The sequence below is a fragment of the Podarcis gaigeae genome (assembly GCF_964106915.1).
Source record: "Podarcis gaigeae genome assembly, chromosome: 16".
Taxonomy (NCBI): domain Eukaryota; kingdom Metazoa; phylum Chordata; class Lepidosauria; order Squamata; family Lacertidae; genus Podarcis; species Podarcis gaigeae.
This window is the reverse complement of record NC_139693.1, coordinates 9,720,624-9,744,990: the sequence shown is the minus strand read 5'-3', so window position 1 is coordinate 9,744,990 and position 24,367 is coordinate 9,720,624. Positions and strand designations below refer to the sequence as shown.

The 24,367-nt window shown below is 50.4% G+C and overlaps 1 protein-coding gene and 1 long non-coding RNA gene across 3 annotated transcripts in view; both read right to left on the bottom strand.

Moving 5' to 3' along the window:
* Positions 1–23,774, bottom strand: part of EFNA3 (ephrin A3) — a 59,571-nt gene extending 35,797 nt beyond the window's left edge. For both annotated transcript variants that reach the window (XM_083716038.1, XM_083716039.1), the window contains exon 1: positions 23,309–23,774. In XM_083716038.1, coding sequence (XP_083572164.1) covers positions 23,309–23,736 — 428 coding nt within the window. In that variant the 5' untranslated portion in view covers positions 23,737–23,774. The remainder of the gene's footprint in view (positions 1–23,308) is intronic.
* LOC310833583 lies at positions 18,555–20,969 on the bottom strand. Its single transcript, XR_014558816.1, has 2 exons — positions 19,482–20,969; positions 18,555–18,785 (listed from the first exon to the last, which is right to left on the bottom strand). It is a non-coding gene; the product is annotated as an uncharacterized lncRNA (long non-coding RNA).
* Positions 23,775–24,367: the final 593 nt, after the last annotated feature.

Below are 24,367 nucleotides of genomic sequence, written 5' to 3'. Positions count from 1 at the left end.
CTTTTCTGATGTTTTTTCCTTTTTTCTTTCTGTTAAAATAAATAATTTTTTTTTAAAAAAAAAAGAACTTTACCTCAGGATGAGAACAGAAATCGTGTGGCGGCAGCGGGAGGCCCCATTAGCTAAAGTGGTACCTCAGGTTAAGAACAGTTTCAGGTTAAGAACGGACCTCCAGAACGAATTAAGTACTTAACCCGAGGTACCACTGTACTGTCTTCGACAGAGCCCAGCCGTTGTAGCTACCAGCCCCAGGAAGCCTGGTACTCCGTGAATTCTCTTCCCCGACGCGGCCATCCCAGCTGAGCAGGAAAACCTCCCATTACCAGTCCAGCCTGTTGGTAACCCTGGTTCTAGTGCCGCAGGTTTTACCCAGAACCCTCCTCTTCTTCTCAGTCGCGCCGCCAGCCTTCGCTACCACCAGAAGCTGTTCCCTCTTACTGGACGGGGACCAATTCCTCTCAAAGACGCTTCATCGGCCTGACAAGGTAGATTTGAGTGTTGCTGACATAAACGCAAAGAGGCAAGGCTCTCTCCGCGGACGAGGCTGGCGCGCTCTCTGACCGCAGTGAGCCAATGTCGTTTCGAACGCTCACGGCGGGGCTGAACTCGTTCTTAACTGGAACGGAGAGGCTCCACCGCCCGACCCATCCCAGAAAAGAATCTCCTAAAAGGCTTGCAATTTCCACCCTCCCCACAATTAACTTACTTTGGGGGGGGGGTGCGTGTGTGCGCTGGGGCTTTGGTATCTGAAGCTCACGGGGTTGTCTCTCAGCCTAGCCTACCTCACAGGGTTGTTGTGAGGAGGATACTGGGAGAACCACATGCAACCAGCTCCTTGCTTGGGGTTAGGTAAGGTAAAGGTAAAGGGACCCCTGACCGTTAGGTCCAGTCGTGACCGACTCTGGGGTTGCGGCGCTCATCTCGCTTTACTGGCTGAGGGAGCCGGCGTACAGCTTCCGGATCATGTGGCCAACATGACGAAGCCGCTTCTGGTGAACCAGAGCAGCGCACGGAAACGCCATTTACCTTCCGGCCAGAGTGGTACCTATTTATCTACTTGCACTTTGACGTGCTTTCGAACTGCTAGGTTGGCAGGAGCAGGGAATGAGCAATGGGAGCTCACCCCGTCGTGGGGATTCGAACCGCCGACCTTCTGATCGGCAAGTCCTAGGCTTTGTGGTTTATAATGCCATTAAAAAATATATGCTAGGATGAATAATCTCTACTGCAACATCAGGGCTGCGGATCCTTTTTCAGACTGAGGGCTGCATTCCGTTCTGGGGGCCGCATGCTAGGGGTGGGCGGGGCTGGAGGCAAAAGTGGGCGGGGCAACACATGCAAATCAAACCTTTGTACTAGGCGGCTAGTTCTACACCTATAGACCCCTCGCTAGGAAGGGGTGTGGCATGAAGAGGCTCCCAAGGGCCAGACAGAGAGACCAAAGGTCCGAATGTGACTCTTGAGAATCAGGTTCCCCCACACCTCCTCCAAGTAGCAGTAGTAGTAATAATCTCTATTTATTATATTATCGTTTTTTTCAAGACAAAAGACTTCAAAGCGACTTACGGAAAGGGAGTGTGATTTCTGCAGAAATGGAAAATGGGGGGTTTTGAAGGACGCAGCTTCTCACCTTGCTTTAGAGGCCAGTGGAAATTTGAACGCAGGGCCTGCTTGCTCTGAGACACTCTGGATGAGGGACCTCGGCCCTCCAGATGTTGTTGGAGTCCAACTCCCACCAGCCCCAGCCAGCAAGGCCCGTGGTCCAGGATGATGGGAGGTAGAGTCCAGCAACATCTGGAGGGCCACAGGTTTCCAACCCCTGACCTTGACACACATCCCAACCAATCAGGGATCACATATTAAATGGACCCACAGAGTATATAAAGCAGGGATGGAACTCCCATCAGCCCCAGCTAGCATGGCCAATGGGCAGGGAGTCCTAGTTCAACAATGCAGCACATATTATGTTCTTAATGTTGTACACCGCCCTGGGATCTCTGGATAAAGGGTGGTATATAAACTGAATAAACAACAACAATGTTCTTGGACTACAACTCCCATCAGCCTCAGCCAGCACAGCCAATGCCCAGGGATAATGGGAGTTGTAGTCCACATTTGGCTGTCTGTACTTTGAGCTGTCTGGGGTCAATTCACCTTGGGCCATAAGGAGCTTTCCTATGTGGAAGTACTGTGCCCAGAGCTCAAAAACTGATCACACTAATGAAATTCCCTGTTGCAGAATGCGCCTAGAACACTGGGAATTTCTAACGCTGAGATTTTTGGATAAAGGGCAGTATATAAATTGAATCAACAACATCATTCTCAGACTACAACTCCCATCAGCCTCAGCCGGCATGGCCAATGGGCAGGGATAATGGGAGTTGTGGTCCACATTGACTGACTATATTTGGATTATGTTGGCATTATTTTTACAGGTGGAGGAATAAAGAGAGCCCCCACCCCACCCTGGGCGGACGGATGAATCTGTCCATTTCCGTTCCGCTTTGTTTTCTTAATTCTTCCAATCTTAAATGCAGTTCTCCACATTTCCGCAGCAATTTGCAATTTATTTATTTTTTAAACCTTCCCCCCATGATGTCATGATGGCAGCTGGAGGGCCTCAGGTAACAGGACAGGGTCAAGAGACTGTGGGGACTTTTGTGGGATACAGAGGGGACTTGCTGTCAAAGGAACTGGAGATGAGCCAAACTACAGGTGGCATCGGGGTGTGTGAGGAATCACAGAACCATAGAGCTGGAAGGGACCCTGAGGATCATCTAGTCTAACCCTCCTTCAATGCAGGAATATGCAACTGTCCCATACGGGGGTCGAACCTGCAACCTTGCCGTTATCAGCACCACGCTCTCACCAGCTGAGCTATCCAGGCAGACCAGAACTCAGGTCTCCAGCTACTCGTCACAACTGGTCCAAAAGAAACAACTGCTCTCAAGGCATTATATAGAAGAGCAGACAGACAGACAGCTAGAAATTAAAAAAATAAGAAATCCCAGTTCCCAGAAATTTCTCTCCAAAAAATGCTAAGTTGGTAGTCCTCACTAATCACCCCTGTCAGTAATTGCAACTCAATGGAAAAACAGCCTGAAATCTTACACCAAACGCTTGTTATCACTCATTCTGGAACATAGCTATAATGGAGGAAATTGCACAGAATTTGAGATTTCAGCAAGGACTACAACCTCCAGGCACTTTTCATACGATCTGACATCCCTTTATTACATACACAGCTGAACCATCATTTTCAAGGCACCCGTCGTCACAAGCCTGGCAACTCTGGAACTAAACTTGACAATCAAATAACACTAATATTCTTTCTTTCTTTCTTTGAGGACAACTTTTGTTCTTGTTTCTTCTTTTTCCGTGACTGGGTCTTTGTGCCTCAGCCCATGTGGAACAGTACTCATTCCGCGCTGAGTATTTTATGGTTCTGTTTTTCATGTTTACGTTTTCAGCCGCTGTTATAAATGTTCTACAGTGGTACCTCGGGTTAAGTACTTAATTCGTTCTGGAGATCCATTCTTAACCTGAAACTGTTCTTAACCTGAAGCTCCACTTTAGCTAATGGGGTCTCCTGCTGCTGCTGCACCGCCGGAGCACAATTTCTGTTCTCATCCTGAAGCAAAGTTCTTAACCTGAAGCACTATTTCTGAGCTAGCGGAGTCTGTAACCTGAAGCGGAGTCTGTAACCTGAAGCGTATGTAATCTGACGTACCACTGTATATTCATTATAAAATGAAGGGGGGGATCTGCCCCAGAAGGGCAGGGAGCAGCAATTGATTTAGGTCAGGGCCCCCCAGGAATTGCTAGATATCGGCTCCTGTCATCACTATTGACAACTGGCCAGGCTGGCTGATGGAGCCTAGCCCAAAGACTACTCCTCACTAGCCTAGTCCTCACTACTCAAACCTGGGCCAGAAGCGCATAGAGCTGTTATTGATCTAGGCAGTGCCTGAAATTAGCCAGGCTCCAGGTGTGTTTTGCGACTGGCGCAGGTCCAATTGCAACCATGTGGAGATATCTGGATGCCAGCTTGGCAAATGACATCTCCATCAGGCTGGCCCCTCCAGATTTCTTAAGCAGGTAATCAGAACAGCCTGTTTATTGCATTTATGTTGTTGTTGTTTAGTCGTTTAGTCATGTCCGACTCTTCGTGACCGCACGGACCAGAGCACGCCAGGCACTCCTGTCTTCCACAGCCTCCCGCAGTTTGGTCAAACTCAGGCTGGTAGCTTCAAGAACACTGTCCAACCATCTCATCCTCTGTCGTCCCCTTCTCCTTGTGCCCTCCATCTTTCCCAACATTAGGGTCTTTTCCAGGGAGTCTTCTCTTCTCACGAGGTGGCCAAAGTACTGGAGCCTCAGCTTCAGGATCTGTCCTTCCAGTGAGCACTCAGGGCTGATTTCCTTAAGAATGGAGAGGTTTGGTCTTCTTGCAGTCCATGGGACTCTCCAGCACCATAATTCAAAAGCATCCATTCTTTGGCGATCAGCCTTCTTTATGGTCCAGCTCTCACTTCCATACATCACTACTGGGAAAACCATGGCTTTAACTATACGGACCTTTGTTGACAAGGTGATGTCTCTGCGTTTTAAGATGCTGTCTAGGTTTGCCATCGCCTTTCTCCCAAGGAGCAGGCGTCTTTTAATTTCGTGACTGCTGTCACCATCTGCAGTGATCATGGAGCCCAAGAAAGTAAAATCTCTCACTGCCTCCATTTCTTCCCCTTCTATTTGCCAGGAGGTGACGGGCCCAATAGCCATGATCTTCAATTTTTTTATGTTGAGCTTCAGACCATATTTTGCATTTATAGCACACCTTTTTCTCCAAGGTGTACATGGTTCCCCCCCCCCCAGTTAATCTCCACAACGACCCTGTGACGTAGGTTAAGAGTCTGTGACTGACTCGAAGGTCACCCAGTGAGCTTCGTGATGGAGTGGGCACCCAGCCATTGTCCTGTGGTGACCATAACCTAGGTTCAAGGTGCCATTTGGCGATCAGCTTATGTAGCTGAGTTTCTGGATCTAGGTCTAGATGCAGAACCCCAGTCCCTCCAGTTCCAAGGCTGATGGGAGTCCAATGTGCCTCCCCTGTCCCTGATGTGAGTTAACCGATTAGGCACGTGCCAAACTGACTGCCTGAAATCAATTTGAATCACCCACGAGGGGCTGCAAGAAAGGGCGGCTGTTATTTCAAGCTCCTTTCTCACCGATCAAACACAGGTAGCCGTGTCAAAACATTAAGGGGCATGGGGGAAAGCAGGAAAATGTTCACAAGGGCCGGCCGGGCAAGGTGTTCGAGAAGAAAACAGTTCCTTTGGTCACAGCCACGACATGCACTCAAAGCACTCTTACACCCCTTTAAGGGCCGTGGCACATTCCCCCGGAAGACTGCTGGGAACTGTAGTCTGTTAGGGGTGCTGGGAATTGTAGCTGAGAGTAGAATCCCCCCCCCAAAAAAAATTCAGCCTACAATTCCCAGGATTGGGGAGGGGAGCAGTTGGAGGCAGGAAGGGAGGGATCCTGCACTTGGGTTCCGATTGCTGGGTTCCCACTGGGACATCTATCTGGCCAATGTGAGAACAGGATACAGGGACTAGAAGGGCCACTGGCCTGATCCAGCGGGGCTCTTATGTTCTCAACCCAGGACCTTCTGCACACAATGATGCACCTACTCTATGCATTGAGCAGCAACCTCTTCCCTTCAATGTTAGACAAGAGCAGGGATAGGCAATTCCCGGGGCTATTCAGAAAGAAAATAGGTTGAAAATATCCCTTTATATTGCACCCTGTTCAGCAAAGAACATTAGTCACATCAGAAATATATTGTGGAATCTGATGACACCCCTAACAAAAGACTTTGATTTATTGTTCCGGGGCAAAAAAACAACAACCGAAAGTAGTAGTAGTAGTAGTAGTAATAATAATAATAATAATAATAATAATAACAACAACAACAACCAAAACAACTTCCAGGCCTTACTCCTACGTTGTGGCATCAAATTCCCAGCCAGCATGGAGGCAGTCCTATGATACTTAACAACGCTGCCTCTAACACACGCCCGGGAGAAGCTTATTTATTGTCCTTCTAAGAAAACTGTACGATTCTTCTCGATCCTGGCTCAAGACTTCAGAGCCTGGCTGGGTCGGCTGTATGAAGAGAGAGAGAGAGAGAAAGAGAAAAAGAAAGAGAGCGTGCAAAAGGAGAATTTGAAAAAAGGAGGAGGAGGAGGAGAGGGGCTTTGCTTAACAGGATTAAGATGACTGTAAAAAAAATACCCTTTAATCTCCACCCTGGGGTTAATCTGGATTAAGGTTCCGTGCATTCCCGCCCCCCCCAACTTGCCGATCCGGATGGAGTGCTGCTCTCTTCCCTGCTCGCTGCAACTGGCACTCGCCTGGCGTGTCAAAACCACACCTCTCTGATCTCCCGCCAGCCACCACCATCTCCCCCCTCCCAAAAAAGTAATAATGATGATGATGAGAGCCCCACCTTGGCTGCCCTCAAGTTGATTCCTCCCTGTTGTTAAAAAAGGCCCGGCTCCTTGAACTGGTATTAAAATCGGGGATTTTCTGCTTCAGATGCGTAATCCCTCTTTAAACAGGTACAAATGGGTGGGATGGTGCAGTTTACACAGTGCTGGAGCTCTCAACCTCTCCTCCGTCTGTGTCCGGACGCAGGGAAGGATGTGGCTGCTGACTCGGAGAGAGAAAAGACCTGTAGCCTGGCGGGAGCACCTGCTTTGTATGCAGAAGGACCCCGGCTCAATCCCTGGCATCTCCAGGTAGGACTGGGAATGAAGTCATAAATCAGCTCCCAATTAAAACCAGCCCATTCATCAGAAACAGGAGGACCAGAACCTGAACTTTATTCCATGGCGACGCATCTGCCTTGAATGCCGAAAGTTCCAGGTTCAGACCCTGGTGGCATCTCCAGGTAGGGAAAGCATGGAGAGCTGCCGCCAGTCGGTTTGTAGGTGACACCGATGGACCAGTTGGACTGACTCTAAGGCAACCTTCTTCCCGCTGTCTGGAAGGGTCATAGATCATCAGTGGAGCTAATTGGATTTAGCAATGCGACGTCTGCAAACATTGGCGGGGAAGGGCTGCAGCTCAGCGGAAAAGAGTGCAGGTGACGCCAGGTAAGGCTGGGGGTGCCCCCTGGCCTGAAATCCTGGTGGGTTAGATTCTGGCTCATTATAAGCCTGGTTCCCATGTTCCCCTGGCTTCTCACAAGGATGGGGCAGCCCTTCCTCCAAATTTAACTTGGAAGTATTTGGATATACAGTGGTACCTCTGGTTGCGAACAGGATCCGTTCCGGAGCCCCATTCGCAACTTGAAAGGAATGCAACCAGTGTCTGCGCACGCACAGGTCGCAATTCGCCACTTCTGCACATGCGCATGGTGTCATTTTGCACTTCTGAGCATGCAGTGAAACCTGGAAGTAACCCTTTCCGGTACTTCTGGGTCGCCGCAGGATGCCACCTGAAAACGCACAACCTGAAGCAAATGTAACATGAGGTATGACTGTACAAACAGCCTGGCTGTTGGATCAGGCCAGGGCATCATCCTGCTCACACAGTGGCCAACAGTGGGTGCCCCAATGGGAAGCCCGCAAGTAGGACCTGAGCTCAAAAGCAACTCTTCTCACTCGTGATTCACAGGAAACTGGTATTCAGATGCACATCACTGCGAGGGAGAACAAAGCCATAGGGGCCAGCAACTATCGATTTGGCTTTATCCTCCAAGAAGTTGTCTAACTGGGTGCAAAAGCAGTAAGAGGAGCCGATCCGGTGCCATGACAATTCCCTGCAAAGCAAGGGTGTGTGTATGTGTTGGAGGGATGATTTTAAGGATAAAACCGATCTGCTTATTTCAAGGGGAGCCAAAATTGTGCCCTCCGAACTCCCATCAATCCCAGCTAGCATGGCCAATGGTCAGGGGTGATGGGAACTGGGGGTTCAACCATAACTGGAGAACAGAATGTTGGGTAACCCCTGGTTTATTTCCTTTCCATGTCCATTTCAGAATTGTTCATTCATAAGCCTGTTCTGTGCACAAAACATATGCTATCTTTATTTTTCAATTTTTAAAAATCCACAGAAAGATTAGCATTCGAATCCAGCTTTTGGGTTGGAGTCAATGTTAGTCATACTCAGGAGTAAATACATTGAAACTGATAGGAGTGACTAAGGTCCATTCATTTCAGTGGGTCGGCTCTTAAATATGACTAACCTCAGATAAAACCCGAATCCTTTTTGCATGCATTTCTAAACATGTTTTGTAACGTAAAACAACACTTTCTTAAACGCATTTCTCTCCATATGAACCTTCCCGGACCCTGGGATCACCTTCTGAGGCCCTTCTCTGTCTGCCTCCTCCACAAGAGGTCCTGAGGGTGGCAGCACGAGAACGGGGCCGTTTCTGCAGTGGCTCCCCATTTGTGGAATGATTTCCCCAGGGAGGTTTGCCCGGTGCCTTCATTATACACTTTTAGGCACCAGGGGAAAACATTCCTCTTCAACCAGGCCTTTGGCTGATTAACATCTGATGCCCTTTTAAAATGTGTTGTGGAAGAAGGGATGATTGGGTTGTCTATGTTTTTGTTTTTATTACGTATCTTATGTTGTATATCTTGTGATTTTATGTTGTGAACTGACTTGAGATCTGTGAGTACATAACCTCCAACATTTCTCTGATGAAAATAGATATACCCTATTCCCTAACAATAATAATAATATTTTTTAAAATTTATACTGTACCCATCTGACTGGATTGCCCCAGCCACTCTGGGCGGCTTGCAACATATATAAAAACATAATAAAACATTAAACATTCTCTATACAGGACTGCCTTCAGATGTCTTCTAAAAGTTGTATAGTTACTTATCTCCTTGGCCTGGGGGTCGCTTAACTACATACCCTCCAACATTTCTCAGACCAAAATAGGGATGTCCTAAGGAAAAGCGGGACATTCTGGGATCAAATCAGAAAGTGGGGCAGCTTCTGTAAATCCGAGACTGTCCCTGGAAAATAGGGACACTTGGAGGGTCTGCAGTTATGGGGTGGCATACAAATTTAATAAACAAACAATAAATAGGGAATGAGGCAGCCCAGAACAGGGAATCATACAGAGAGACAACAGGCAAGAGGGGTGCTCGGGCTCACGAAAGCCACAATTTCTTTCCAGGCCGCTCAGCATTGGGGCACACGCCGCTTGCAAGTTATTGAAGCAGAAGGCAGGTTGACAGGTTGGGACTTTGCACAGATTCCCATCAACTCACTTTCAATCATTTCTATGGCATGCGCCTTAGCAGAGAGAAAGCCAGGCAACTCGAAAAGATCCAAGCGGCTGGTTTTTGCTCGGCATTCCGCGGCAGGGACGCCACTGCACAAAACAAAGGAACAAGATTGAATTTAAGATCGGTCACGAGCAGTTAGGTTACCGTAGCGGAACAGAGAGCGGAAACGCGGCGTGTTTGGGAAGGGTCAAGGGGGCACAAAACCCCTTCCACACAAACGGAGGGTCGCTGTGGACAAAATTGCGCACCACAATAAAATGTGTTTATCTTTTTAAGACGGCGCCACATTCTCAGCGATTGCTTTTGCTACAGCCCAAAGCAATGATTTCCAAAGTGTGCGTTTGGGGCACATTAGCACACTGCAAGCAACACACCAAAAAATTATTTAAAGGCTCCCATGAGCGCCAACGGACCCACCCCCCAGAATAAGAGGCAGCTGCCTCTGTAGGATTTGCTTCCTTCCAACTAGACTCCACTTGGGCTGTAAACCGGATGGCAAGCAGAAGAAGACGCCCTCAGGCGAGCCTGCCTGTTGCACCTCTGGAACAAGCCAGCCCAGAGCAGAGGCTCTTGCAGAGACACAAAAGGAGGGTAATTCTTCCCCATCTTTTTGCACTGGGTGAAATTAGGCTCCAGTGAGAATTCCAAGCCCTGTAAAGAAGCTGAGCCTGTCGTTTCCAGAATGCTGTCTACAGCACTCCAAAGAGGATGTTGACGAAGGGGTGTGTGTTCGGAAAAGGAAGACCGGTTGACGGAGAGGATCTGGAAAGCAATTCCTATGAGGAATAGTTGGGAACAGCTAGGATACTGCGGGAAAGGTTCAGACAAGGGCAACCGAAATGAACCATTGGATGGAACGACTCTTGTCTGAGGAAAGGCTGATGCATTTGGGGATAATTTTTTTTTTAAGTTTAGAGAAAAGGGGAGCATTAGATTGTGGGTGTCGGGAGTTGTGTGTTATGAGAGAGTGGGAGAAAAAAACCCAATCCCGCTTGCAGAATTCTGGACGAGATAGGGCCTCTGGACTTCACCACCTGCCATGGCCCTGCCGTGACGCGGGTCAGGGTGGGTGGGAAGGCAGAAGAAAGAAGCATCTCTCCATTCAGGAATGCTACCCACGCAGCCGCTGACAGATCAGCACACGCCCAGCCAGCCAGCTCTTCTTCACTCCCCACCCTGCTCTTGTGAAAGGTTCAGGAAGAGTCAGGCGCACCCAGAGAAGAATCACAGGAGATGTTATATAGGATGGTGAAAGCAGAGCAGTGATGTGCCAACAGAAAGGAAGTGTGTGTGTGTGTGTGTGTGTGTGTGTGTGTGTGTGTGTGTGTTTGAACAGAGACAGGCAGGGTTGTAATTAAGATCCCTGAAACACTGTGGTGTGAATTTTATGGGGAGAAAATTAGCCACAGACATTTTTCCGGAGAATTTTCTCAGCCACATTAGGCTAATTCCCATAAGGTCATTTCCACCAGAAGGTTTCGCATTGGGAAATTCATCGATGCCCTTGTGATCTAATTTTGCAGATTTATTTTATTTGTATTTAGCAAAGGAAAGCTGAAAACTTTTGAACCTGCCAGCCGCTGTGTAATAGGGCACTGGCAATCAGCATTTGTTACTAATGATGTTATGAAAAAGGGGAAAAATTCCGCAGAAAAAATTAGCACAGGAAAAAAATATATATATTTTTGGCAGTGGAGTGAAATCCCATTTGGGAAAGTTATCTACCAGTCAGAGATTCCCATGGGATATACCCTTGACCACATTTTAATCCACGGTGTATGGATTGAGCCCAGAGCCAAAACATCACAGAAACCAATTAAACCTACACAGTTTTTCCAGAGGGTGAACCGTGTTATGAGGCTACCTATCTGTAACTCGTGTTATGAGGCAAACTGTGGCCCATGAAAACCGATGCCGTAATAAATTTGCCTGGGTTTAAGGTGCCACAAGACTTCTTGTCAGTGGTTTTTACACAAAGTTTCAGTTCTTAAACTCAGGGTGTGTTTGTGTTAAGCCTCATAGCAAATGGGCCAGGAGGAAATTTATCAAAAGACCACTCTCCTTGGCGACTTCTAGCCGCCATTGCTCCACACAACTGACGTCTTACAACAATGTCATGCTTGTAGACCAAAGGTCACAAGTCGAGCTCTAAGCAATCCCATGTTAATAATCTGCACACCCTCTAACACTTTGAAGCCAAAATCTGGGACGCCATCTTCTGGACCCCATCTTCATATTTTTGTATTGCGGGAACACGGCAGCCATTTTGGTTGCTGTGATCTTGCGCGATTTCACATCACAGTTTCCCAAAAAAAGAGAGTGCTTTTGGGGGCACTGTGCCCCCAAAAGTATCTTAGGGGGTACTGTGTGCCCCCAATCATGTTTGAGGGGAATCGTGCTGTGAAATTGCACGAGAGCACAGCAACCAAAATGGTCGCTGTGCTCTTGTGATAAAAAACAGGATGGGGTAAGGGGTAGCAGAAACTTCAAGATTCTGGAAAGTGGCTGTCAGTTGGAGGAGGGCAGGGATGGGGGGACCTGGTCGTCTTCCAGGAGTTGCAGGACTCCAATTCCCATCATCCCTGACCATTGGACATTGCAGGGGCTGATGGGAGTTGGAGTCCAACAACATCTGGGTGGCCACAGGTCTCCCCCCCTTACTAAAGGCCCTTCTCTGGCTTTAAGCCTGATTAAATAAGCACAAATTGGACTCAAAGCGCCCACAACCAGCCAGGCAAGACGTAACACAAGCCCAGAGATAGGCCTCAGAATTGACACATGGGCCTCAGAAACTAAGACAGGCTGCACACAGTTCCTCTTGACTCTTAGGCTTTTAGCAGAGGGCAGCTGGTGCCTTTTGACCATTAAAAAAACAACAATTTTACTACTAATAATGCTCTGCTGATCTGTTACAGATCCATTGCACTTAAAAAATATATATTTTAGTAGGCTTATATTTTAAGTAGCATTTTGTATTACAAGACAAACACACACATACGTTTTCGCTGCCAGGTTTTATTTCATTAAGCCAGAGTATAAAAATACCGTAGTATCTAGATATTAGGAGCTGTGCCCCTGTTTGCTCCATTCCCCGGCTATGCCTCCCAAATATTAACCCACTACAAAAGTGTTTCCCAAACTTGGGTCTCCAGCTGTTTGGGGACTACAATTCCCATCATCCCTGACCACTGGTCCTGCTAGCCAGGGGAGGGGCAACAGTTTGGCTGCATCCCTTGCTTGGTTCCCTGGCTTCATCCTCAGCAAAAACAAGTGTGAGGCAACCAGTGCCCCCCCCCCAGATGTTGCTGAACTACAACTCCCAGCCGCCTCTACATGGTCAACAGCCAGGGATGGTGGGAGTTGTAGTGTAGCAGCACCCAGAGGACCAAAGGTCCCTCACCGCCCAAGTTGAAAGGATCAGGCAGAAGGGGCAAGGGAGATCCTTCGCTGCTTGGGATCCTGCAGAGCAGCATTCAGTCAGAGCTCACCAAATCAGACCGGAGGAGTCAAAATCACTCAGCCCAGGACAGCTTCCTTTTTCCCTGTTTGATTACGGCACCCTCCTGCACATCAGCCCCCTGCCAATAATTCATGCACTGATGCTTGATATCGCTGATTCCACATGGAGCATTGACACGGTGAAAGCTTTTTAACAACGCTGGAGAGAAGGCAATCATCTCTGAAAGTGGCCCTAAGAGCGATCTGGGCGGGTGGAAGGGAGATGCAAAACCTTTGCAAGATGCAAACCTCTCCTGGGTGTGGAACATCTTAGAAGGAGCAGCAGAAACAGATTTTCCGAAAGCTCCTTCATGGCAACACCTCCCTCCCCCCCCCCCAAAAAACCCCATCCTGGCCTGCAGTAGCCTGACACATCAGGTGAGGGTGAAAACCTTTTCTTTCTTTCTTTCTTTCTTTCTTTCTTTCTTTTTTCCCCACTGTTTTTTTTAATTGTTTTAAACTTTTTTTTGCTTTAAACAGGTACATATAAATATAGATATATAAATATAAAACCTTTTCTACCTCTGCCCCTAATCAGCTCATCTGTTGAATCATCCCAAAATCGGGAGACCACATTCACAAGAAGCACGATGGGTTGGCTGGTTTTTTAAAAAAGAAGCTTTTGCATTATACAGTGGTACCTTGGGTTACAGGCGCTTCAGGTTACAGACTCTGCTAACCCAGAAAGAGTACCTCGGGTTAAGAACTTTGCTTCAGGATGAGAACTGAAATCGTGCTCCGGCGGTACGGAGGCAGCGGGAGGCCCCATTAGCTAAAGTGGTGCTTCAGGTTAAGAACAGTTTCAGGTTAAGAACGGACCTCCGGAACGAATTAAGTACTTAACCCGAGGTACCACTGTACCAGGGATGGGCTGAACCCAGAATGCAAGTGGAGATTTACCCAATGGAAATTATCCCCCATCAGAAACCATTCCCTTCACAGAGAAAGCTAGCTTCTCAGGGAGAAGCAAGGCTACAACCTGTCTCCCTAGTTTTCTACCTGCAGGGAATGTTTGTTTGTTGCCACTGGCACAGAGCAGCATCCAGTCACATGGACGCTCACTGGAGGTCTGGAAGCAGTGCAGACAAGGCACATACTCATCACCTCAAATGAGAACTAGACTTTAAAAAGAAAAGAAAGAAAAAACGGAAAGGGGGTCCCTAGCAACAGGGAAAAGGATCATCTACACAAAATAAATAACCGCAATCCCATGGGACCAGCAGTCTGATTAAGACTGGCTTTTTCTGGCATTCTGTGTGTTACATTGCTGGATGCACCGGCACATAGAAAAAGATGCTTTTAGGAGCAAATGTGCTTTAGTATTTAGCGAAGAGAGCTGTGCTGGGTTGGACCACTGGCCCGCCAAGCCAAGCATCCCATCTCCCAGGATCCTGAGCAGCGATGCTGTCAGGGAAGGACTTGGGGCAGAAGCCACACACACCCCCTCAATGCAGGAGGATGCTGGCTTAGTTCCTAGAGGACAGGGTTATCCATGGCTATGTTCCTACATCGACTGCCAGAGACAGTGCGCCGCTGAATGCCAAATGCTAAGAATTGCAGGTGGGGAGAGTGGATGCTACTGTGCTCAGGTTCAGCTGGGGGCTTCCTTCTGGTGCATTTGGCTGGGGGCCGTAAGAACAGGAGTCTGGCCTGGATTAATGGCTATGAGATACGAAGACTGTGTCTGCTTTGGCTGGGGCGATATATCAATATATCACCCAGGACCGGTATGAAGAGCAGACCATGATGTCGGCTTCACTCAGCGGTATATCGTTGGTGAAATGGCCACCGTTCCCGAGACCCTCTGCTAGCGACTTCCTCCAGCGGAGTGTCACTAGCAGAGGGACTCAGGAGTGGTGGCGGTTTTACCAGCGATATACAGCTGAATGAAGCTGACATCCCACTCTGACCTCATAACTGTGCACAGGGAGAAAAAAGCTACATTGGCAATGCACCAATGCAGCTTGTTCCTCCTTTTGGATCTTTTAACTGCTCAGCTGAGGAGTGTGTGGTTACCACTCCCCTCCAAGCAATCAAGGGATCCCCCAGCCCGGCACTGGCCCCCGCCACAAGTGTGTGTGGGGGGGACACTGGGGATGGTGAGAGCTGTGGCAATTTCACCCAATGCCTTGCAGGCTGAGGCCAATGCAGCTTGTGTTTTCAACACCGCGGTATATTGCCCGATGTTTGGCTGGTGATATACAGTCATACCTCATGTTACGTTCTTTCAGGTTATGTCCCGCAGCAACCCAGAAGTACCGGAAAGGGTTACTTCTGGGTTTCGCTGCTTGCGCATGTGCAGAAGCGCAAAATGACGTCACGTGCATGCGCAGAAGCCAATCGCAACCCGCACAGGCACAGACATGCCGCTGCAGTTTGCGCTCTTTTCATGTTGTGAACGGGTCTCCGGAACGGATCCCGTTCACAACCAGAGGTACCACTGTACTGCGATGCTGAAAAACTGGTATTGCCCAACACTAGTCTGCTGTTGGAGAGAGCACTGTGGTGCTCAAAGTCCTGCTTGTAGGTTTCCCATAAGCATCTGGTTGGCAGTGTTAGAAATTCAGACATATAAACTAATCGCCAAATGGCACCTTAAACCTAGGTCATAGTTGCCACAACAAAATGTCTAGATGCTGGTTTTTTTGTGGGTTTTTTTTTTTTGCAATTGGACTTAGTATTATTCTTATTCATTTCATTTCTATGCAGCTTTACATTTTAGAGAGCAACTCTCAAAGTGGTTTACGACACATTAAAACATCAAATAAAACAATCCAGAAGAAAACAAATTCAGGCTTCAAGGAAAACATTCCAGAGCCTTCTTTTCTAAATGACATTTGGTTTTCCCTAGTCACCAGCCTGGCATCCAGAAATCTCCATGTGGTTGCAATTGGACCCACGCAAAATGCGCCTGGCCCCTGGCTAATTTCTAACACTGCAGCAATCGTCTGCTATGGAAAAAGGTTGTTGGACATGATAGGCGCTGATCTAAGCCAAAAGGCTGAGAAGCGATCAGGGCGAAGATCTCAGGGTAGTTCACAACGTAAGAATACAGGATAAGAACTACAAAATATATAGTCAAAACAAAAGAATAACCTGCCCCCCCCCATCCCACAAACACATTTAAAAGGCCATAGAATCAACCAAAGGCCTGGCAAATAAGAACATTTTCGCCTGGCACCTGAAGGTATATAATGGAGCCACCAGACATTCCACAAATGGGGAGAACATTCCACAAACGGGGAGCCACCAAAGGAAAGGCCCGTTCTCGTGTTGCCACCCTCCAGACCTCTCATGGAGGAGGCACATGAAGAAGGGCCTCAAAGGATGATCTCTGGGTCTGGGTTGCTTTATATGAGAAGCGTTCCTTGTGGTCCTGAGCCATTTTACAGAATCATAGAATTGTGGAGTTGGAAGGGACCACGGAGGTCATCTGGTCCAAACCCCTGCAATGCAGGAATCTTTGCCTAAGATTATGAGTCCCATGCTCTACCGACTAAGCTATCCCAGGGGTGAGAAACCACATTGCTGGACTCCAGCTCCCATTGTCCCTGGCTACTGGCCATCTTCCTTGAGCATCGGCCAGGCTAGCTGGGCCACAGCTTGCCCAACCTTGCTGCAGGGTGTTGAGCGCTGTGATTGTATACACAGGCTGTGGGTTTGAGATATGCATCACATCTGAATCCTGCCTTTCCTCCAGGGAGCTCCTCCTCACGGTGTGCACATGGGGTTAGGAGCCCAGCCTCACCAGCACGTCCACACAAGTTCCTAGTCCACAACATCTCCTTTCCTAGCTGGTCTGGCTGCCCAACTTTATGTATAAATAATTGCGGGTCTGAAAGGAAGACAACCGGCTTTTGTGTAGCTTCTCTGCATCATCGCCTGGAAGGGATTCCAAGTTGCCACCAGGAAAATGGCCTTGTATGAGCCTGTAGATCAGAGAAGGGGAACATTTGGTCCTCCATACATTGCTGAACTGCAACTCCCATCACCACTGGGCATGGGCAATGTTTGATGGGGCAGATCATAGAATCATAGAATCCTAGAGTTGGAAGAGACCACAAGGGCCATCGAGTCCAACCCCCTGCCAAGCAGGAAACACCATCAGAGCACTCCTGACATATGGTTGTCAAGCCTCTGCTTAAAGACCTCCAAAGAAGGAGACTCCACCACACTCCTTGGCAGCAAATTCCACTGTCGAACAGCTCTTACTGTCAGGAAGTTCTTCCTAATGTTTAGGTGGAATCTTCTTTCTTGTAGTTTGGATCCATTGCTCCATGTCCGCTTCTCTGGAGCAGCAGAAAACAACCTTTCTCCCTCCTCTATGTGACATCCATTTATATATTTGAACATGGCTATCATATCAGATGGGAGCTGAAGTCCAGCAACATACAGAGGGCCAAAGGGTCCTTTCCCTGCTGTAGTCAGTCCACCACAAGCCCATGAGATAGGCAAGGCTACCTGAAGACGCCACAGATTGAACATCTTCCCAGGGACCTGTGGGAATTGTAGCTCTATGTGGGAGTGCCTCCTAACAACTCTCAGAGCCCTTAAACTACAGTTCCCACGATTATCTGGGGGACACAGTGGTATCAGAGTGCTTTAAATGGATGGTGAGGATGGAGTCTGAAATGCTCAGCACACATTGGCAAGCCATGTGAATCCACATGCGAGAACACAGCTTGCAACAATCTTTCCGCGGTTTGTGTGTTAATTTCCTGCGTAGAAATTCCTCCACAGGAGGAGCCTCTGAATGTGACCTAGCAATATCCCTACCCGCCAAAAAATCCCTCTGCGCCAAAGATGGGGAATCAGTGGCTCTCCAACTCCCATCAGTTATGGATGATGGGAGTTGTAGTCTCAACACTTCTGGTGGAGCACAGATTCCCCACGCTTGGCTCAACAGGGCTGCGAAACACAGATTTGATAGCCCCATAAAGAATATTGGGAGTATTTCCACACACGCGCACACAATCTTACTCAGATGTCTACCCACTAAAATGTGGCAAAATTTAAGCTGGTATTCTTCTCCCTCCTGTTAAGATAATGCCAGTGTTCCACCCCCGATACTATTGACGTTTCTAACACTGTTCCCTACTTGCAAAGGATGAGGACTAGAAACCTTCCATGAATAACATGCCAGCCTGTCTTTTAAAAAGAAAAATGGTAAGAAGTTTAAAGGTTTCCTAATTCAAGCTATTCCCCAACAGACCCCAGTTGGCTCTCTGTTTTGAAAGGGGCAGGGAGCGTTTGATCCTCGTCTGAAGACTGAGAAATAAGACTGAGAGATGTGTGGCGCTTTTGTATGCAGGACCCTCTAAAGACCACTACCTCCCAACCTTTCCTCCGCCCATCCTGGACCAATCAGCAGCTCTGCAGCTCATCAGCACACCAGTCACATCTGCCCTTGTCCGGAAAAACACACAGATACACACCAGTGTGACACAGGGACCTGCTTAAAAAGCAAGAGGGGAGGGGACCCCAGAGATTTTTGGGGAGCGGAGGACACCTTTTCTGCAGGGAGTCTGAGGACAACAATAACAACCGCCACCATAATCTCGGAGCAGGCATGAGAGACTTAAAAATAAAAGGGATGGGAGACCAAACTCAGGCAGGTGGCATCAGTTTCATGTCTAATACAATATTTGGAGGAGAGGATCGGGTTGTGTTGATGTCCGATCTGGGAAAATCCCAGGCTGCAGTTCACCCAAGTGCCTAGAAAAATGTAAGAACCATGGCTCTTTTGGAACTCTGCAGCCAATTTTTATGTATTTATTTTAAAAAAACCTATCAAACTCCCAGAAATGCAAAGCGTTTCTTCGACCTAAGGGTAATCCACTAAGGCCATGCCGGTTACTGAAAGGTGATGGGACGGGTGATGGAGCGAAAACCTAGCATTGAAGCCATCTTGGAGCCTCCAAAACCAATGGCAAACCTCCATCTCATTGTGGGTTTACAGGAAATGTGGTCCTGAGGAGAGTGGCATACATAAGTCAAAGCAGGCAGAAATAGACCAGTGGGGCACGTTCTCTCTCTCTCTGTGTGTGTGTATGTGGGTAAGACGCCGCATTGATGAAACGGGTTTGGGGGCGGGGGACAGGGCAGACGTCAAAAAACTCATTCCCTCCCCGATCCTGGATAATAAGAGCAACCTGCTTCAGCAGCAGTTGGAACTAGAGGAAAACTGGATATTCATAAACACAAACAAGCTTTGTACGGAGGAGAAGGAATGCTCCCTAATGTCTCTCTAGGGGAATAGGGGAAAGCAAGCAGCTTCTCAGAGGTGGAAGAAATGGGGCATCGTCTCGTCTCCATCCCAGGAAGGGCTACTGCGCTTGTTCTCAAAGCCTAGCACCCTAAGGCCGGAGGAACAGCTTTCAATGCTGTCAGGTCAAAATGTCTCCAGAGCAACCTCATCCCTATGACAGGTGTCTCGTGGGGGTTTGTTTATGGCTTGTCTAAACACCCAGTGACCGGGGCCCCACAAGGACCAATTCCACCAATAATTTATCCCCAAAATCCCAGCGCGCAAGGCTATGTACGGCGCGTGCGGCTGCAGTGAAACCAACACTGCCGCACTGCTCCGCCATAAATATCCCCGACGCGCCGGCAACTCGGCTCTGCGGCAGGGACCCCCCGCCCCCCCAACAACACGCCTCGGCTCACCACAAAAGGCGGGGGCCCAGCACCCACAGCACAGTTGGCGGGGACGTAAAGACCGAAGGGAAAGGGAGCCAAACCGAAGCCTTTCCCTGACACCCCAGCAAAGGCAACCATTGAATGGCTAGGCCCCAAAAAAAGAGTCCGCGGCGCCGAGCGGGGAAAGGTTTGGTTTGGGGTGCCGAGGCCTCGCGGGAAATAAGCCAAGCCAGGTGAGCTAGGCCCGTTGTGACCACTGCCATCACTGCCGCCAAGGCAGCCCCAGTGCATTGTGGGTCAGGCTCTGCAGAGCAGATCTACCTGAGCCCTTGATACGGCTCCTTAGCAACCATCCTCTCTCTTCAACTGCTACCCCCACCCCTGCGCCGCACACACACGTACACATTCACACACAACCACTAAAAGTCAGGCCAGGTTAGAAAGCTTTTTAGCCGGAGGAAGGGGGCTGGGTGTGTGGGGAGGTCCCCCCCAGCAAAGGGCCCCGCGTCCGCTGCTCCGCCATTGTGTGGCGCCCGCCAGCGCCCAATTCAGAGGCGCAATTTATGGGGCCTGGGCTTCCGCCTCAGAAGACATTCTCAAAGGAGACGGTCCTCCCTCGAGGCACACAGAAAGGAGGCGCGGGAGAGGGAACGAACGGAGGGCGTGAGACCCAGACGACCAAGGACGGATGGACGGACAGACACTGGGGAGCAGGAGGGAGAGAAATTTGCAGACAGCCGGGCACACGTGGACTCCAGGCTCGACCCATCCTTCCCAGCGTCGGTTAACGGCCAAGTCCCAGAGAAAATGGAAGCCACAGACACAAAGCGGCACGGATATGCCACCGGGGAGTAGGAAACAGGCGCTGGCCTGAGTGGGCCTCCAGAGGGTCACCCCGTTCCCAAGCCACGCCAGGACCCGTTTTTAGGGTCCTGTGCCTGGCGCCGCCCACTTACGCTGCCACCCTGGTCTCCCCACGGCGGCCGTGTCCCTTCCTCCGCTTCACCCCATGGGCAGAGCATTAGAGATGCAGCACACAGGCGCTGTTAACTCCCCCATTGATCTGGCTCCCTGTGGCTCTGTTCGGCGGCCATTACAATTTCCAGATTATTACTTAAAGCCCCCATTGATTGGGTTTTTTTTTTTTTTTTTTAAAGCGAAGGGTGGAATCACACAGAGAAACAGCGACTCGGCAAGGTGTCCCACCTTGCAAAACAACACTTTTCTGTTCAAGTCTCTAGATCTGGGCCACTCGTGGCACCAGCAGCCGCCGGTCAAGCCAAATGCACTTGGGAATCAACACCGCTGCTCGTTGGAGGTTCGATCCCGGAGCTACACACGTAAATAAAAGGGGGGTAGGCGTCCTACCCAAGCCGAGAACCACGTCTTCCTCAGCCAAGGATTGCTGCCACACAGCAGGCCCTGCCTGGGCCCTGTAAAGAAATCAGGTGGCTTTGTTGGTTAATCAGCCTCCCGCCACATGAGAGAGGGGGGGGGGGGAAACATTGCTGTCCACCAGGAATTTGAGTGGACCACACATGAATGAATAAAGAGGGATAGGCCAAATTATATACCGCCCCCCCATCACACTTCAGCATCACTTCAAAATACAAGCGGCAGGCCCGTGGAAGCAGCTCTAACTGACTCATATTAAGCAAACTGGAGGGGGGGAGGTCTGTACAACCCCCCTCTCACTTGCTATCTATCGCCAGCGTGTAAACACGGAGCCCAGTAGTCAATAGAGCTGGCTAAATGACGCTCCTTCTGAAACAAAAGAGAATCAAGAGATGGTGTGTGCGATAAATATCTCTCAGATCCCTCCCACTTGGGAAAACAAAAAAATATCTAGCAGGAATGCCCTTAATGCCTCCAGCTTTCAAACCTTGCGGCTCCCCACTGTCAGACCCCCTGGTTAACCTCCCCCCCCACACACACACACTACACACCTTCTCTCTGTGTGTGTTCCCAAGCACTCACATCCAGGCAACCCGTTTCCTTTGTGGTGTCCTGGCAATTTTACAAAGGAAGGGTCAGGCAGGTGAGCCCCTTTGGAAAGGGTGAGAAGGTGACGCTGAAAGGCCTCAGCTGAGCAGGAGGAGCCTCTGTCCTTGCAGGCAGGTGGTCCTAAGTTGGATCCCTGGGATCTCCCTGCCTGAAAGAGCTGCTGCCGGCCAGTGTAGACCGCACTGAGTTAGAAGCAACCAAGTCTCTCTGTGACTCCAGAGAAGGCTATGCTAGGATGAACACCGGCCTTGTCCCCCTCGGATGGTTTTAAAAGAGACATTTAAAAAAAATAGGGGGGGGGTGAGAAATGATTAGGCATCAATCAGGCAGCTTCCGTCCCTGCAAACACACACACACTCCAAATCCCTGCATGAATGTTCAAGAGAGACAGATTCTCCCTTGGCACTTTGCCGTTCTCTTTGCAATAAACACCCCACAGCCTTCCCTCTCTCTCGCTAAGCAGCAGCCAGTTAGGAGGAGGAGGAGGAAGAAGAAGGGGGAAAAAACTCGCCCAGTTCCCAGAGGAGCCCCGGCACTGCCTGGGCACGTGCCACGGGGTGCTCCGGGGATGCAAGGCGGGCAGGGCGCTCGACGTCCCCCCGCATCTGCCGTGCCTACAGATCGGTAGGCGTGTGTCTTCTCTGCCAGTCTCGCGGCTCAGCCCCACAAACAGCCGGGGAACCCGTGCCAGGGCTGGCGAGGGTTTGGCACACGGAGTCACACCTAGGCTCGGATATATAGGTCACGCCACACACACACATGATCAAGGTTGGGCATCCTGTCTGTGGCGAGAGTCCTGGGGGTAGCAGCAGGCATGGGGAGATCTCGATCGGGAGGGTTATATATATATAAAAGGGCAGAGCGTGCCCCCCCCCAAAATAGTGTGTGCCACCCAAGTTTTGGGTGCTGGTAGTGCCCACGGGGGTGCAAAGGTCACGTTGTGTCTCTCTCTCACACACACACACAGGGCTCTGTTGCCCTTCAACCGCGGTCTGATCGAGCCCCCCCCCCCCAAAAAAAACCCCTGAACTAAGGAGAAATTGTCCTTTTTTAAAAAACCGACGGTCAAGGAAATAAATAAACTCGCTCGGAAAGCGCAGACGGCCCCGCTCCCCCTCTCTAACCACACCTCACTATGGAGGCCACGGTGCCTGGATTTAGGGGAATTTGGCGGCGGGGGGGGGGGTTAAGAAGCGGAGCAGAGCTGAAATTGCAAAAACTAGAGGGGAGAAACAGACGGTGGGGGGACGGAGACGGGCAAGGAGAGAGGGGGGTGCCGGTGAGTTGCGGGGTGGAGAGAGAGAGAGAGAAGAGAGACTGGGGTCCCAGTCCAGACAGCCGCCAGACTGGGGGAGGGGGCGATTAGGAAGGAAAGAGGGTGGAGAGAAGGGGGGGGGCAGAGGAAGCTTCATATTCTGCAGGATCTCTCCCGACGCACAGACAAAAAGCAGACAACCCCGCTCCCTCCCTCCCCCCTCGATGAAATCTCTGCTCCCCCATCCCCAGGTTCCGGCGACGCGCGGACCCCGATCCCCACCGCGCACGTGCCCTCGCCCCGTCCACGTGCACGCGCACCCCCTCCTCCCAGACACCCACTCCCCCCCCCTTATGCAGTGCACGCGCGCCCTCACCCGCCGACCCCTCTTTGCCTAACACCCACCTTCGCCTCCCGCGCCGGGGCAAATGCCGGGGGTCCAGGGATATACAGGCGCAAACGGGCAAACGGAGCCCGATCTCTTTTCTCCTTGAGCAACCCCCCTTAAAAAAAACACCACCGTCGTCCCCCCATCCCTTCTCCCGCGACCCCACTCCCACCCACCCACCCCCAGACCACCGTGTCCGGTACTCACTGCGGGTTGGAGCTGTTCCAATGCACCGCGTGCCGGTTGCCGAGGCTGCCGGCGGGGCCGTGGCACAGCAAGCAGAGCAGCGGGAGGAGCAGCAGGAGCGGCGGGGCAGGCGGCGGCGGCAGCAGCAGGAGCGCGGCCATCCCGCCGGCCGGGGCAGCGCAGCGCCAGGCGCGACCGTGCACCAGAGGCGAAGCCGCCGGAACGGAGAGCGAGAAAGAGATCCAAAGGCGATCGGAGCCGCCGCCGCCGTCCTCCTCCTCCTCCTCCTCTTCGCCACCGGAGCCCCCAGCGCCGCCGAGGCTCCTCCTTCCCTCCTCCTTGCGCGCCTCCGGCCCCGGGACCGCCCCCCTCGCGCGCTCCCTGCACGCCGCGCGCGCCCGATCTTTCCCACGGGCTCCCCACGCTGCGCGCCCGACGCGTCCCTCCATCTATTGGGGGACCCTTTCCTGGCGCGCCCTTTGCTTTCGATTACAGGCGGGGGAGGCGTGTCCGTGTCCGGCCACTACGCCCCGCCCCTTTTGAAAGAACCCCCCCTCTCGCAGAACATCTGGAGAACCCCCTCCCTTTCAAACACACACCTTTCCTTCCTCCTTCTCCCCCATATAAAATATTACATTTGTGCCAAGGCTGTTTTGAATTCTGCTCGGAGTCAAAAATCACAGGGACAGGCCCCTGGGCATGGGCAGAGTGCCTTTGCCTCAGCATTTCCCTGGGGCTTTGTCCTTGGGACTCACTTGTGAATGAGAGAGGGGCTGGTGTTAAAAACATCAATAATATTTTTAATTCCGTGAAAATAGGGGAAGGAAAGGGCCTCTGAGTGCACCTTATCTGCAAAGGTTTAAAAGGTGCCTTTGAATGCCACAACTTTGCAGCGCTCAGTATGTGGGGAAATCCAGCAGGGACGCAGCCTCTGAGCATGGGCAGAGGGCCTTGCCAACAGCAGCCACCGGACATCTGGGAAGTGGAAGGAAAGTCAGGTTTATAGGGCAACAATTTCCCGGCTGGAGCGAGAAGGCCCCCCTCGGCCCCTGGCAAACTCTACAGTTTAGGAAATAATTG